The 17478-nt window shown below is 41.6% G+C and overlaps 1 protein-coding gene across 2 annotated transcripts in view; it reads right to left on the reverse strand.

Annotated features, from left to right (window-relative positions):
* Positions 1–3296: 3296 nt before the first annotated feature.
* Positions 3297–17478, reverse strand: part of ARHGDIG (Rho GDP dissociation inhibitor gamma) — a 66678-nt gene continuing 52496 nt past the window's right edge. For both annotated transcript variants that reach the window (XM_063430697.1, XM_063430696.1), the window contains exons 3-6: positions 13610–13693; positions 7381–7457; positions 5536–5599; positions 3297–4927 (exon numbers count right to left, since the gene is read on the reverse strand). In XM_063430697.1, coding sequence (XP_063286767.1) covers positions 4728–4927; positions 5536–5599; positions 7381–7457; positions 13610–13693 — 425 coding nt within the window. In that variant the 3' untranslated portion in view covers positions 3297–4727. The remainder of the gene's footprint in view (positions 4928–5535; positions 5600–7380; positions 7458–13609; positions 13694–17478) is intronic.

Here is a 17478-nt window from a genome sequence, read left to right on the forward strand (position 1 = left end):
AGTTTTCAAGCCATTTTGTATTTTCTATAAAGCCCCACTCACATCCTTGCACACACACACACACTGGGTGAACAGATAGCCGCAAAGGAGAAGCAACTCATGGTAATTATTCATGTATGTACGTAGTGGGGAATCGCGATGCAGCCTAGAACAAAATCTAACCCCATTAAACCCCCCAATAACGACAGACCACTTAGTATGGATGAAACAGGCCACAGCATTTATTATCACAACTAAATTACTGCATAACACATCCATAACTTTATTTATTAAATCTCTTCTTTTCTGTAACCAAAACATTAGACATAAATAAGCATAAATTAACATATATACATATATAACTCCACCCATAGTGTTATACAGTGACCCAACCGTCCTTGCCAATAAAAACATGGAGTGGTTCCTAATCACCACTCCCTCTCACCTCCCCCCTCGTCATAAAAAATCCTTCCAATGCCTGCCATCAGCCGACCTTATCCACGCTCGATGGGCACGAGACCTCAGGCAACCTAAAATTAAACCTTTAGAGCAGGGGAGGTTTGAGACCTTAAAAAACTTGTTCATCTCATTCCATCTACTTAAACGTAACCTCAAACTCAATTGGCAAGGACATACCCCCGGCTAGCTGCGACAAAATATAGTATAGGGTGGGCGGGAGGGAAGCTGTTTGCTGGCCCGAATCCCAAGTGGCACTGAGGTAAGACCTCCCCCACACTGTCTTACACAGAACATAATCACACCCACAGACTCTTCCCAACCAATCCCATGCATCTATCCCCACACTCCTACATGTGCCCTTGTCCGCTTAGCTGCGCTATCTCCCCAGGGCCTTATTCTGACAGCCTGCAAGAAAAACTTTTTTTATTTTCAAACAGATGATATATCTTACTTTAGACGTTTATATCTCCTGCTCTGTAAATTGAACTTTAATTCTTACACAGGAGACTCCTTCATGGTGTAGAAGACTATTAACAGAGAAACAGATAAGACATTTGAAAATAAACAGAATGTGCAGCACAGGAAGTTTAAACATTAGATCTATCTTTACAGGAAGTGTTTAGAAAAGCTGTGCAAGTCACATGTTGTGTCTACGGCTGTGTAAACAAAGTGATTAAACTACTAAAGAATTGAGTAGTGAGAGTGCATGGGCATGATCTATACACTAAAACTACTGTATTAAAGTGACACTATGGCTCCTCCCCCGAGATGCAGAAGGGGTGACTTACCGGAGTCCAGAGCTGTTGTCCCTCAGCGCTGGAGCGGGCTACGCCATCAAGTCGGTTAAAACCTAATGCACAATGGCCGCACTCGCATTAATACTTCCCCCATAGGAAAGAATTATACAATGCTTCCCTATGGAGTTTTGAGTGACGTGTGATGTCCACATGCATAACGTGAGGACGTGCAGCATCAGTTAGGTGACCAAAATGGTAGACAGCTACTTGAGGAGTTAACCCACAAAGGGAATTATTGCAATTTATTGAAAACTGCAATAAATTGCCTTTGCAGAGTTAAGGGACCTGGCAATATACACCAATGAGCTTAAGTGGTCTGGGTGTGCCTATAGTGTCCCTTAAAGATATTTTGGTACCTATAGTGTCCATTTAAGGGGTTGATCATTTTCCGTCTTCCCAAATTCAATCCATGCAAATTACACTGAATTCTTGTAACGGGCTATTCTAAATAGGATTGCCTTTGCTACAATTTTTATAATTGTAGGGAGGGGGTTTAGGGAAGGGGGGGGGAGAGGTTTAGGGAAGATGCAGTTGAACCTAGAAATTTTGTACATTTAAGAACGGTACAATTGTCAGGAAGTCACACCTTGGCAATAGTTCCAATTCAGCTATTTTACAAAAAAAACATTTATTTAGCAATTTGGTGTCTGAGTAAACCACCCTATGCCAACAAGCCTTTTAGTTCAGTAGTATTTTGCCAAATCAACCCAAATCCTCTCTTTCCAGTCCATTTTAAACAAACATTCTCCCCTTTGAGCAAGTGCTTCCATTGATTATATTGCATCTGTATCGGTAAACAATCTTGATTCTACAATGAGCAGAGTCAACACCTACATCTCTGTATAAAAGACTTTTACTGATGAATTAAGAACATTTTATTGATACAAGTTACAGATATTCATATTACAACCACACCAAGAGAAAAAAAAATCCTACATAGAAGAAAGTAAGAATTACAGTATACACAAGTTGGCAGCAATTACTTATCATGCGGTAATCAATATTTATTCTAGAAATTAGAACAATATCCTAGTGGACAGTCCTGAAATGAATAACACATTTTTATAAAATGAATTGCAAAAGGTTTTTTTTATCCCTGTGTATAACAAATATGTATTTGTGAGGTGTGATAAATCACATTAAAGAGACCAAGCTCAAAACAACTTTAGATTAATGAAGTAGTTTTGGTGTATAGTTAATACCCCTGCAGTCTCACTGCTCAATTCTCTGCCATTTAAGAGTTAAATCACTTTGTTTATACAGCCCTAGCCACACCTCTCCTGCATGTGACTTACACAGCATTCCTAAACACTTCCTGTAAAGATAGATCTAATGTTAAATCTTCCTGTGTTGCCCATTATTTATTTTCATTTTTATCTCCTGCCCTGTTAATAGCCTTCTACAGGAGTCTGCTGTGTGAGATTTAAAGTTCAATTTACAGAGCAGAAGATAAAGACTTCTAAAGTAAACACACTGGGCTCTCAGATTTGATTGAAAACCTTTCTTTTCACACAGGCGGAGGTGTAAGCTAAGGTGGCTAGGGCTGTATAAAGATAATAAAAGTGATTTAACTCTTAAATATCAGAAAATTGAGCAGTTCGAAAACAGCGACATGATCTATGCATCAAAACCGTTGCATTAAGCAAAAGTTATTTTGGGGCTTAGTGTCTTTTCAATGTAGATTTCCACACCTGTTAATCCTGCAGCTGGGAGCCTCCATCTTAGCTGTCAATTAGGTTTATAAGCACTGTCCTTTGCACCTGGCAGTCAGCATAGTTTACACATACTGTCTCTTCTTCATTTGCATTCTGTGCCTTGGGTGTGCCAGGACTGAACTGGATTTGATTTAATTTGCCAAATCTTGAATATAAATTTAAAAGAAAATGGAGAATCATAAAAAATAAAAAAAAAAAAGTTAACACAAGTTCTACGTGATTTTATTTCATGTTTTATTCAATAGTGTAATTTCCACAGATGTGACAGTCCCGCTATAAAATGGAAATACTTCAGCAAAGTGACCTCTGTGCAATTTAACGAGATAGGTAGATCGTTCCCGGAGGATTTTTGTCAATTTTAGTGAAAGGATTAGACCCTGGAAAGGTAAAATGAATCTCAGTATGACTATCGGAAATAAGAACGCAAACTGTGGGCATCAGCTATTTTCTCAGGGAACTTATTTTATGTATTTTGTTTGTGTGACCTTGGCTAAATATGTAGCTTTTAACCAAGTTCCGGTGATTCCTTAAAAATACATTTTTATCTCAAGGAAAAACAAACAAACAAACAAAAGGCCTCTGGAAATTAAACTTTTCAAAATGTTGAAGAGATCTTATTAGTGTACAAGAACTAAAATGTGGGGACCATGTGTGTAAATATACAGACACTAAAAATAGACTTTTTTTTTTTTAATCTTTTTGCTTTGACGGGCTAATCCCTGGGTAAAAAACCCAAAAACCGAAAAAAAAAAAAATGCACCTCAGTCACCAAACATTAAGAGATGATAAATATATCTAGAATATATTTATAGATATAACGTGTATAAATTAGAATTATTTAAAGTTGAAGAATTAAGGTCAGTAAACAAGAGTTTGGAGTTTGTCACATCAACCGAATCAGATCGGTCTTTTCAAAAGGCAGGGATCCAACTTCAATTTATAATTTCATGTCAAAGGTCGGCCTTCGTGGACACCAGGACACATAATATAAAAACATTTCCAAGTTCTTTAGAGTAGTCCGGAGAAATTTAATGAAATGTGTCCACTACTTTAGATCTCACCCTGTTCTAAATAGCGTGCAGTTTTACATCCCATAGTCTACAGCAGTGGGTCCCAAACCAGTCCCGATGGCCCACCAACAATCCAGGATTTATGCATGTCCATGTTTTAATACAATCTGGACACTGCCAAAACCTGGACTGATGGCTTGTCTTGAGGACTGGTTTGGGAAACACTGCTACACCAATGGTCCCCCAGCCCATTTCTCAAATTGTACCCTCAATCCTAGTTTCCTGTATTCCCATGAGTATAGATTTGCGAAACACGATAATTCTAGGCTGCTGTGGATCACCTGTCTACACTAAAGAGGTGAAAACCAATTCTCGATTCGAGGCTGCCATTGAGAACTTGCACGACCTGAATGATGTACTGTGTTTAGTGTATTCAGAGTTCTGTCCTATGGTCTTGGGCTGTAGTTATATTTACAGCAACATTTTATCATTAAGCAGAAACACAAATCATTACAAACAGACACAATGTATTCACCAAACTTTATCAACAAATGGACACTTAACATTGCCCAAAGCAACATTTGATTGAAGATATTCGTTTTTATTAAATATGGTCTTTACATTTTTTTAATTTTTGTAGAAACGATAGGTAACTATTAGAAAACAGATGTAGAAACCATGATATACCTTGTACATTTTTAATATGTAGTAGTGTTTGCCTAGATTTAATAGGACAGTTAGAAGGAGGATAATATCGGACTTTGCAGTTAGTCTTTCCAATCTTTTTTTATATTGAGGTTCCATTCCCAAGACAGGTGGTCTGATTTGTCATCGTCTGTGAAACAGGACTTCATGTGGTATGTGCCTCTAACCAGCATGCCTTTGGGAGCCTCTTCCAGTGGTGTTAGGAATTCATATGCTTCAATCCGTGGTCCATAGCTGCCCACCATGTGTATCTCTTTATCAACTATTGGGTAAGACAATAAACAGAATAAAAAAAATAAAAAAATTGGAAGAGAGCAACAATGTCCGAGTTATTAGCGGTATTGTCAATGGTCAGCAATGGGAAGGAAATGAGAAATTTTAGGTAAAAATAGCAAAATCCAGTAATTAAATATACACAATTACTCTACATAAAGGGGTGTACAGTTTTGACAAGGAATTATGGAAATTTGCCATTGCCAGTGACAGAGGACAACGGCAGATATTACTACTGTATATAGCAAGGATGACAAAAAAATAAAAAATCTGTATATACATGCAGTCTAACAAAAGTTATAAATGTTTGAGAAAATACAATAAAAAAATATAAATACACATACACACACAATTCTTAGGTTTTCATAGTGAACAGTGTCAACTAATATAAAAAGTTAGTTTAAATGATTTGGTGGTGGGGAGATTGCTAATAAAAAATATGAATATACATTGCCAATTTGGATAACTTTTGGCAATACACTCACTGTTTAGTGAATGGACCCTTTAAATGTGCATTTAACACATTAGGCACTTCTAACAAATACTCAAACGATCACAGGACACACGTAACAAGCATGTCCATCATCTGTACAATACCTTTTATTGACTTCCTGTACGTATACTGGACATATTTTAAGCCACAAACTATTTCATGATTCACCTGCAAGAAAATAAACAGGACAAAATGAGATTTGGCGGCTTGAAGTGAAAAGATTTAAAGGAGTTTTAGCATAAGCTAAATATTTAATCATTCGCAAGCCAAGTAAATCGATAAATGTTTGTGGAGCGCTGGAATGATACGATATCAGTCTATGTATATGGCAAGATCTCTTAACAGGCAGTGCTTACATTAAAATGCCTGCAGGCACAGACTATACACACCACAACAACTACATTAAGAGTTAGTTGTTCTGGTGACTATAGTGTCCCTTTAATTTCCATCTACTGCTGAAAAGCTGTGATTTTTTATTTATTTTTTATAGCTTGTAAATATTTGCTACTGTGCAAAGTAATGTCTGAAGCTGTGGTGGGGTGCCAGTAAATACCATGTCTCTAAAATGAAAGAAGGGGGGCAGAACCCACACTCTTTATACCTATTGCAAGTCAGCAAGTCTGGAGTGTTGCTTTAAAAGCAATTATCCAATCCTTTTTCAGTTTTATCAGACTAATGCCCTGTTGGCAATATTCTGTAAGTCCCGCCAGAACAAAACGCTCAAAGAGCGTTTATCATTAGGTTATACTCACCTTAATCCAACGTTGGGCGAATATCCCGGCGCTGCTCACATACCCCCCTTGCCTAACGTCAATGGAACTGTGCTCAGTGACGTATTTGCCGCGAGGCAAACAAGGCATTTGCCTTGGGTGGCACATTCCAGGGGGCGGCAAAAAACACCGGCCCCCAATGCCCAGGCAAATACCTTGTTAGCCTCGGGCAGGCGGCTAGCTGAATTCCAAGGTGGGCGGCGAGGAAGCGCTGATTTGTGAGCTCTCTCTGCTCAGCTCCCTCGCGCGCCGCAGGAGTGATGACGAGAGCCGGAATATGACGTTATATTCAGTCTCCAGTCATTACTCTGCGGCGCATGAGGGAGCTGAGCAGAGAGAGCTCACAAATCAACGCTTCCTCGCCGCCCGCCTTGGAATTCAGCTAGCCGCCCAACTGCCTGCACGCCTTCCTCCCTCCCACCCTGCCCAAGTAGCCTGGCCAGCAGCCCCACTGGACCCCAGGTAAAAAAAATCCACCCGATGTGGTCCGCTTGAAATACTGCACATCTGGAGATTTCTTAATCGCGTGCTGGAGGCTAGTTACACCCCCCAGCACACCTGACTTGGGCAGCCAAGATTGCACAGGGGATTGGGAGGGCTTTTCTCAGTGTTTGTAGGAGGGAGGGGAGAGAAGAGCCTAGTCTGCAAGGGAGAAGCAGTTCCGTCTGTCGGCAGACAATTTAAACACAGAATTGACATTACACAGCCTGGAACAGAGTTCTGGGCTGCCCAAGTCAGGTGTGCTGGGGGTGTATCTAGCCTCCAGCACGCGCTTAAGAATATTTCCAGATGTGCAGTATTTCAAGCGGATCACATCAAAACGCAGAAGTGGTCATGGTGGTTGGAGTAACCCATTAGGTAATTTGCTATCAAGGTTTAAAAACCATTATGAGCAGAAGGTGGATGTGTCATTTTTGGCTGAAAAGCCCACTTTAGGAAACTTAAGGCTATCTCTAGACTTTAAGCTCGTTTGAACAGGGTCCTCATTAACCTATTGTTCCCGTAACATTTTGTATTGGTCACATTTATTAATAAATTCCCCTTTTAGAATATTGTAAAGCCCAGCGGAATAAGTTGGCGCTATATAAATGCCACAAATAATAATTTACTTTAGCATCAAAATACACAGAGGGAGTCATTATGCAGATTTAGATAGAAGAGGAATAAAAACGCTTTTACCTTAAATGTTATTTTTACACTGTAGCTCACACCCTCTTTAAGTACAAACGATGTGTTCTTCAGGGCAACCACATCACCTGTAAGTACATCACACAGTACAGTTAGCGCTAAACACCAGGATACGGAACAATTCAATTAACCCCTTCAGGGCCTGCGAGCCGGTAGAGCAGGCTTACTATAATTCATCAGCAGATTAACCGTTCAATCAATCGATATAGTCAGTGGTTTAAATTTCCTCCGTCAATTTAAAACCTCGGTCACTAGTTTACCATTAGCCTACATTTATAGCAAGAGACAGACACACACACACGCGCTAGTCAAGGTAGCCCCATGAGCTTACAATCTAAATGATGTAGGTGTGTGCATATGTTTAATTAACTTACTAAATTAACCTCAGTCATCTTTACAAGTGAAAATTAAAAGGAAAAAAAAAAAAAAAACATCCTGCAGCGGTGTACGATTTCATTTCAGTAAATGGAAGAAGTGTCGGCCCCCTGGAGATTATTGTGAAGGGAGAGCTTTTATCTTAGATGCCAGTATAGCGATCACAAAGTGCTAGTCTGACTGATCCCTTCTCAGCTGCCTTAACTACATATTAGGACCCCGGGGTGGATGGAGGGGAGGGGGGGCACTCGTGGAGTCCACCTGTTCTGGCCACATTCAGCCACTTACTAGCCATTTAATTAAGATCCACAGAGATCTGTGGAAACCGAATGCACCACTGGGCAGGTAATGCCGACAGGAAGTGTCACATTGTGTTCACAGCAGACAAAGGTTCCACATTTACTGCCAATGCAGAAAAAAACAACAACAACAAAAAAAAAATCAAAGAAAAAATTGCTACAGTGTGAAAAAATGTAACAATTAGGTCTACGAGGTTTGTAAGCAAACTGGAAGCAAATCCATTGCTCAAAAAAATAAATAAGCACTTATACTTCCATGGCAGTAAAAGCTTACAAAGAAACACCAAATAATTAGAGAGACAAGACCCGAAATAAAATCTGGGAAAATGACTTCCGAATATTCTCAAACATTAACCAGAAGTGAGAGACGGCTGAGTAAATGAGCCATTGGCACAATGATCACACATGCAGAATGACCAGCTCCATCTCCCACAGCGTTAATAGCAGTTTAGGGAGGCTGTAGGAATGTTCCTGTAAAAAGCGATTTTGTAGATAACATTCACTGGGGGCTTTTGTACATTTACATCCCTCTGAAAAACCTTTGGTATATTATTAACTGCTTAAATCCAAGCTCCAGTGTTACAAAATGGGAAGAGTACAGAGAAGCATGGTCTTGGAGACCTCAGCAGGGAACATAACTATTTAGCAGGGACAGTCCCTATTTTGTGTCCAAATTCCTATTTTCTATTTGTTTGTGTTTCTGAGTGTATAACAGAGCCCCACAGTAATAATACTCCCAGTAATGTGTATAACCGAGCCCCACAGCAATAATACTCCCAGTAATGTGTCTGAGGGTATAACAGAGCTCCACAGCAATAATACTCCCAGTAATGTGTCTGAGGGTATAACAGAGCTCCACAGCAATAATACTCCCAGTAATGTGTCTGGGTGTATAACAGAGCTCCACAGCAATAATACTCCCAGTAATGTGTCTTTAAAGCACAATACATGTGTCTACATACCAATCTATGTAAATAAGATACATTGATCTTCTTCTAAACGATCCTTTCAGTTGCATAGAATGGTTGTGAATAAGTCATGAAGTTACCTCTATTTCCCAGGGAAAGCTCAGTCCCCTGGACACACATTGGTCTTGCAAACATTACCGTAGAGTGCAGGGAAACACTAAGTGGGAGCTAGTATTCAAAAGGAACTGTGATCCAGGCCAGCAAAACAACCAATGGCAGCCACAATGCTGCTTTACTGCACAGACAAACAATCCTGCAGAGAGATTTATCAAAAGTGCTGTGATAATTGGAATTAAGTAAATTTGTGTGGTTTTACTTTAATTTAAATTGGCACACTTACAAAATGAGGTTAAAGAATTGATATCAAAGTATCACAGTGTTCCAGTCGAGGCCGTCACTTTATAGAGGACTAAGATTATGAAACTCCCTTATTACATGTGAAGACCTCGCAGCAGAGAATAATTTCGAATGTGATCTGAGTTAAAAATAAATACAATGTATATACAGACAAGAAGCTGCTGCGTTTAACAGGAATTCATCCTATGAAATCACTTCAATTCTGTGTCAGGGACCATTTCTTATGTTTAAATCAAAAGCTTGCGGAGACTAACCAGCGAACGTGCGTTTATATACACTTGGAAATGCACTGCGACGCCGTCCCTGCAGAGCTGAAACCAGAGGTGAGAAAGAACTTGTCATTAAAGGACCACTATAGGCACCCAGACCCCTTCAGCTCAATGAAGTGGTCTGGGTGCCAGGTCCACCCAGGATTAACCCTTTCTGCTGTAAACATAGCAGTTTCAGAGAAACTGCTATGTTTATAATAGGGTTAATCCAGCCACTAGTGGCTGGCTCATTGACAGCCGCTAGAGGCGCTTCCGCGCTTCTCACTGTGAAAATCAGTGAGAAGACGCTGACGTCCATAGGAAAGCATTGAGAATGCTTTCCTATGGACTGGCTGAATGAGTGTGCGGCTTTTGCCACGCATGCGCATTCAGCCGATGACGGGGAAAGAAGGAGGAGAGTCTCCAGCACCGAGGGAGCCCGGCACTGGAGAAAGGTAAGTATTTAATCCCTTCCTCTCCATCCAGGCCGGTGGGAGTGGGACCGGGACCCTGAAGGTGGGGGCACCCTAAGGGCACTATAGTGGTCCTTTAATACAAATAAGTCCCTTCTTTCGGGCAAAAAAAATAAATAAAACATAATACACTTTTTTTTTCTCTCTCTTTGATAGCAAGTTGTTTTTTCCTTTTTCTAACGCTCTGTTTTTATGCTGTGTGATTGCGCAAGTTGCATTTACTTTCTTTCCTGGATGTAATTAAGCAATATTAAATGGATTTCCCCTGTTGTGAAAATAATTAACAGGATTGGAGTTAATTACATTTTGATCTTGCCTTTGGTTGCCCATCAGGAGGAGCACTTATAAAGTTCAGGCATATAAATATCCCATGATGCACTGCGTGTTCCAATGAGTGTCCTGGCGTCTGTGTATAATTTGCTGTGAGTGTTTGCATGCACTGGAACTCTTTCTACACTGCCTAACCGCACACACATGTAAGACATCACCCACGAGTCCAGACAATTTTAAGGGTTTCAGGCGGTTTTTCTTGACAGCTTAGAATATGGGCGGCCTGAATCAAAAGCCTATTTTATTTATTTATAAAAAAAAAAAAAAAACAGCAAACAAAACACACACAAACCTTGTTACTTTTTACCTGGCTATTGCTTTGTACCAAAATGCTAAATATAACAACTGTGGAACACTCGCTGAACAGAGCAGACCCGTTCTATCAATTGTGAGAGTTCAACGTATTCTAAATGCTTTCTTTGGCAATAAATCCCCTCCAACCATGGCCACTGTACCTGCAGTGAGGGGGGTAAAGTGTTTAACCCATTAGCAGTCTAGGAGGGGGGACGAAGACCAGAGGGCTCTTTAGTGTTGTTTCCCTTTAAGAAAGGACATTCTTGACCTCGGGAGCCATCAGTAGCGGACCACTACCTCTGCTATTTCCTTCCTTCAGCCACTCTGGGACCATTAGCACAAGTTCATCCTCTTTCCCCCAATAACCAGTCAAAACATAATCCTGGGAGTCAACTGTTTAATGCAGGCACAGTCACAGAATTTATACATTCAGTAAACCCCTCCCCCATGCCTGAGAGAAAAAGTTTAGTCAGTAACTGTACAAACTCCATTATCTCCAGAAAAACACACAATTTCACAACATCCAAAAAAGTACCCCCAAATGTCATATACAACATATCCAAAAATCACCCAGATGGGTTCAGTGGTTTGTATTTTCCATGGAAGTCAAATTTTGACCGACCGCACATGAGGCTCCTGCCCAAAATAGTTCCATAAGAAAAGTGGTAGCGGTCTGTCAATTTCGGGAATACAAAACTCCGAACCGATCCTCTGGCTCCTAGGTAGCGATTGTTCGCCTAGTTCATGCAAACAATCCTACCGACTGGCACTCTCCTGACGTGTGGAAAAGAAGCAAGCGTTCGTCAAAGTTCAGCGGTGTTCGCGAGTTGAAGTGTCCGATTTTAGTTCCATGAACTCAACGACAAAGCACCACTGCCTGCATTCGTGTGAACAAGATAACCGCTAACTCCGTTCCCACGTGTTCGTGCATATGAACGGTGGCCAGCCAGCCGCACACTTGGAATCATGATGATTGATGTTAATAGGGATTAACAAGCACAGAGGTGGTCCGCGGTTCGTGGGTTTGTTCGGTTCCTGAACAATAAAGAGAAACCACACGGACAAAGTCTTTTATCAGGCCTTTTACATGGGCCATAGTCCTTGGGCAGGAGGCTGGCCAGCAGGCTCCTCCAGGAGCTCATGGCAAACGTACGGGGAAAGGAGCGTTTGCCACAGCCTCCCTTCTATAATAGCAGATCTGATCTGTTCACTTAATACGCAAACATTCAATGATGCCATGTCACAGGGAGACAACATTTGAATTTGAGAGCATCATGGAGTCATTGTGGACATATTGAGGCTTCTCTGGCTCTTCAGTAAACTCTCTGCATCCCTATTATTCCACAAAGAATCTTAAAAAAAATGTAATAAATCTGACACTCGATGGGATCGTTAAACTAGTAAAATCTACCAGAGCTCCAGACAAACTTCCCGCAACTTATCAATCCCTTTCAGAAGGACAGTGACAAAGCGGATCGAGATAAAACGTTGCCGTTTGCATCTTACAGCATTACGTTAGATCACATCCTATATCGCTCAGCGTCAGAATCTCTACTCTTATTATCTGGGCCTGTATGCACTGTACGCTTATTGCATTGACATGCTTAATGACACGGCCATATCTCACTTACTCAGATCATCCCAAATCCAGGGACTAGTGGACTCATGATCCCAAGACGCCATTTAGCTTTCGTCATTCTTAGAACACGTGTTGACTTAAATGGTTATTTTTACCCTTTGGGCCATCAAATATTCATAGTAGCTATCCCTTTACTGTGCCAATAACGACCTCTATACAAGGTGTATAATCTTAGTCATTTTTTTTTTTTTAAATATATTGATACTCAGCTTCAAGCAATATGTTGTTCATAGCACATTTAATGTCTTTCATGTTACATTATTGCTCTTCATTGATGTTTTATGCTATTTTACCCAATTTAGTTATTTCTCACTTACAGGCTTTCTATATTCTGTATCTCGGAAGGGAATTTGTTACTAGATTATATGTACATCTATATCTCTCACATAAAATCAGCATATCTCTAACACAATATTGGCTCTTATGTGAGGTGCATCAAAGAGTGGGTTATACATTTTAAGGAAATTTTGCAAACTCTGTGACAAACTATACCAAAAAAAAAAAAAAGAATAAATGAAAAAGATTTCATTTTGGCAAATTTACTTCTTTAAAATTTGTGACAAAAAAGTTCCACCATAAGATATTGTGTTTTACCTCTAATATTACTGCCTTGGCAAAATAACACTAAGTACCATAACCACTATAGTTCACTGCCGTGGTTCTAGTCCTGCAATGCCCTGGTGCTACACCACAGTAAGTCAAACCATTTTAGCATGGTTTGGCCACTTACCTGGCTACCTGGCATACTCATGCAGGAGATGTCGCTATAGAATAAAGCGAGGCCGATGCTGGACTGCGATCACGAATGTGGGCCTGCTTAGCTCTCGAAAGCAATCTGGGTTCTCCTGCCGGAGACAACTGGATGTAAAGGGCGCGGCTGCAGGACCCTGGCAAGTTGTCAAACCGTACTAAAAGGGTTTGAATACTTATCGTGGGACTGCACCAGGGCACACAATATAACGACTACAGCAGGCTTGGAGTGCTTGTCTAAATCAATAATTTAACATAATTTACTTGCAGTAAGTATTCAACAGCACAGATTAATATACAACGGTCTACAGACACTACAGAACTTCTCACCCAATCATAATCGCCAGGGGTTAATCACTAAACTGAGAAACGACAATGAAATTGTCAATTCCAGACACGTCATTGTTTAGCAAATAACGGGTAAATTAACCTATCCAATTTATCCATCTCTATATACACATGTTAAAATAAACAAATCTAGGGTTACCAGTTAAATCCATGGTGATTGGTCCGGGTGCCTCATTGCAGACCAAGGTCAGACGCATCACTTGAACATTAGACACATGGGGATCTAGGATAAAGAAAGAGCATAAATTATATAATTTACGTAATTCGTCTGTACGCACAGAGTACTTGTTTGCGGCTCCCACGGCGCAGATTATTTTTGTTTGTAATTTTTTTTAAAGTCAACTCAAATGCACTACTATAGGTAGCAAATGTTCAGAATGTGTGCGCACTTCATAAAAATAAAATATCAACGTTTGCGGACAGGTGTGACCCAGCTTACATAAAAATAATTTATAATAAAAAAATCTTCATAATTTAAACCCACAAAACAAACATTAACCTCTGATGCGGTATTACGGAATATTATTGTAATGTGGTGCTTTAATAAAGTATTTTTTTTTAATAATTTAAACTGTATTTTTAAAGTCTGTTATTTCAGGTTATTATCTGAAACCCACAGATAAAACTGGCAATATTGTCCAGGCTATTAATCACCCAACTATTCCACGGTACACAACGTTCTGGTAAAGAACAGATACAAAAGATACAAAGCAAATTAAATGAAAAGTCCGTTATTTTGCTACAGTTACCGAGTTGCCTGGTATATCAAGTCACAACAGGACTGCTCAGAAATTGTTGTTAACTGCTCAGAACACTTGTTAATAAACCGCAAAAGGTATTTCTATCAATGCATAAATTTAGTAAGCTCACCAACAGCACTATGAAACCAACAGGGTTATTTACAAACATTATCCTATGGGAAAGCATTGGATTGGTTGAGAACATCAATATTGATCACTGCAGGGCGTGCAAACGAGCAGAGCAAAAATATTACAGGTCCCTCGCCGCCCACCTACCCTGTAAATTGCAATCCTCCAATTGGCCGTGTTCACTCTCCTTTGGCAAGCCACCTCGGGGGCGGACAAACACCCAGACAGCAGGAAAAAATTCCTAGTCGCCATTGGCGACCTGGGATTTGTCAAGTCACGCTTTAATGTATAACCCAGTAAAATACACAAAACTTGGACCTATGGAAATGGACAATGAAATTGCTAATTTTAAGCCATTGTAGGTATTGAGTTTTTGTTCCCTATAAAGGGATAGCCTTGCAATCTAAAAGGGTTCATTAGAGATCAGCTGCAATTATTTAATCCATGAATGGTTAAAGGAATAATATGGCGTTAGGAATACAAATACCGTATATACTCGCGTATAAGCCGACCCGAATATAAGTCGAGGCCCCTAATTTTACCCCCCAAAAATGGGGAAACTTATTGACTCGAGTATAAGACTAGGGTGAGAAATGCAGCAGCTACTGGTAAATTTCTAAATAAAATTAGATCCTAAAAAAAATATATTAATTGAATATTTATTTACAGCGTGTGTATAATGAATGCAGCGTGTGTATAATGAATGCAGCGTGTGTATAATGAATGCAGCGTGTGTATAATGAGTGCAGCGTGTGTATAATGAGTGCAGCGTGTGTATAATGAGTGCAGCGTGTGTATAATGAGTGCAGCGTGTGTATAATGAGTGCAGCGTGTGTATAATGAGTGCAGCGTGTGTATAATGAGTGCAGCGTGTGTATAATGAGTGCAGCGTGTGTATAATGAGTGCAGCGTGTGTATAATGAGTGCAGCGTGTGTATAATGAGTGCAGCGTGTGTATAATGAGTGCAGCGTGTGTATAATGAGTGCAGCGTGTGTGTGTGTGTGTGTGTATGAGTGCAGCGTGTGTGTGTGTGTGTATGAGTGCAGCGTGTGTGTGTGTGTGTATGAGTGCAGCGTGTGTGTGTGTGTGTGTATGAGTGCAGCGTGTGTGTGTGTGTATGAGTGCAGCGTGTGTGTGTGTGTGTGTATGAGTGCAGCGTGTGTGTGTGTGTGTATGAGTGCAGCGTGTGTGTGTGTGTATGAGTGCAGCGTGTGTGTGTGTGTATGAGTGCAGCGTGTGTGTGTGTGTGTGAGTGCAGCGTGTGTGTGTGTGTGTATGAGTGCAGCGTGTGTGTGTGTGTGTATGAGTGCAGCGTGTGTGTGTGTGTGTATGAGTGCAGCGTGTGTGTGTGTATGAGTGCAGCGTGTGTGTGTGTGTATGAGTGCAGCGTGTGTGTGTGTGTATGAGTGCAGCGTGTGTGTGTGTGTATGAGTGCAGCGTGTGTGTGTGTGTGTGTATGAGTGCAGCGTGTGTGTGTGTGTGTATGAGTGCAGCGTGTGTGTGTGTGTGTATGAGTGCAGCGTGTGTGTGTGTGTGTGTATGAGTGCAGCGTGTGTGTGTGTGTGTGTATGAGTGCAGCGTGTGTGTGTGTGTGTGTATGAGTGCAGCGTGTGTGTGTGTATGAGTGCAGCGTGTGTGTGTGTGTGTATGAGTGCAGCGTGTGTGTGTGTGTGTGTGTATGAGTGCAGCGCGTGTGTGTGTGTATGAGTGCAGCGCGTGCGTGTGTGTGTGTATGAGTGCAGCGTGTGTGTGTGTGTGTGTATGAGTGCAGCGTGTGTGTGTGTGTGTGTATGAGTGCAGCGTGTGTGTGTGTGTGTGTATGAGTGCAGCGTGTGTGTGTGTGTGTGTATGAGTGCAGCGTGTGTGTGTGTGTGTGTATGAGTGCAGCGTGTGTGTGTGTGTGTGTATGAGTGCAGCGTGTGTGTGTGTGTGTATGAGTGCAGCGTGTGTGTGTATGAGTGCAGCGTGTGTGTGTGTGAGTGCAGCGTGTGTGTGTGTGTGTGTGTATGAGTGCAGCGTGTGTGTGTGTGTATGAGTGCAGCGTGTGTGTGTGTGTATGAGTGCAGCGTGTGTGTGTGTGTGTGTGTATGAGTGCAGCGCGTGTGTGTGTGTGTATGAGTGCAGCGCGCGTGTGTGTGTGTGTGTATGAGTGCAGCGCGCGTGTGTGTGTGTGTGTGTATGAGTGCAGCGCGCGTGTGTGTGTGTGTGTATGAGTGCAGCGTGTGTGTGTGTGTGTGTATGAGTGCAGCGTGTGTGTGTGTGTGTGTATGAGTGCAGCGTGTGTGTGTGTGTGAGTGCAGCGTGTGTGTGTGTGTATGAGTGCAGCGTGTGTGTGTGTATGAGTGCAGCGTGTGTGTGTGTATGAGTGCAGCGTGTGTGTGTGTATGAGTGCAGCGTGTGTGTGTGTATGAGTGCAGCGTGTGTGTGTGTATGAGTGCAGCGTGTGTGTGTGTATGAGTGCAGCGTGTGTGTGTATGAGTGCAGCGTGTGTGTGTATGAGTGCAGCGTGTGTGTGTATGAGTGCAGCGTGTGTGTATGAGTGCAGCGTGTGTGTGTGTATGAGTGCAGCGTGTGTGTGTGTATGAGTGCAGCGTGTGTGTGTGTATGAGTGCAGCGTGTGTGTGTGTGTGTATGAGTGCAGCGTGTGTGTGTGTGTGTATGAGTGCAGCGTGTGTGTGTGTGTGTATGAGTGCAGCGTGTGTGTGTGTGTGTATGAGTGCAGCGTGTGTGTGTGTGTGTGTATGAGTGCAGCGTGTGTGTGTGTGTGTGTATGAGTGCAGCGTGTGTGTGTGTGTGTGTATGAGTGCAGCGTGTGTGTGTGTGTATGAGTGCAGCGTGTGTGTGTGTGTGTGTATGAGTGCAGCGTGTGTGTGTGTGTGTATGAGTGCAGCGTGTGTGTGTGTATGAGTGCAGCGTGTGTGTGTGTATGAGTGCAGCGTGTGTGTGTATGAGTGCAGCGTGTGTGTGTGTGTGTGTATGAGTGCAGCGTGTGTGTGTGTGTGTGTATGAGTGCAGCGTGTGTGTGTGTGTGTGTATGAGTGCAGCGTGTGTGTGTGTGTGTGTGTGTATGAGTGCAGCGTGTGTGTGTATGAGTGCAGCGTGTGTGTGTGTGAGTGCAGCGTGTGTGTGTGTGTGTGT

The sequence above is a fragment of the Pelobates fuscus genome, chromosome 8, assembly GCF_036172605.1.
Source record: "Pelobates fuscus isolate aPelFus1 chromosome 8, aPelFus1.pri, whole genome shotgun sequence".
Taxonomy (NCBI): Eukaryota; Metazoa; Chordata; class Amphibia; order Anura; family Pelobatidae; genus Pelobates; species Pelobates fuscus.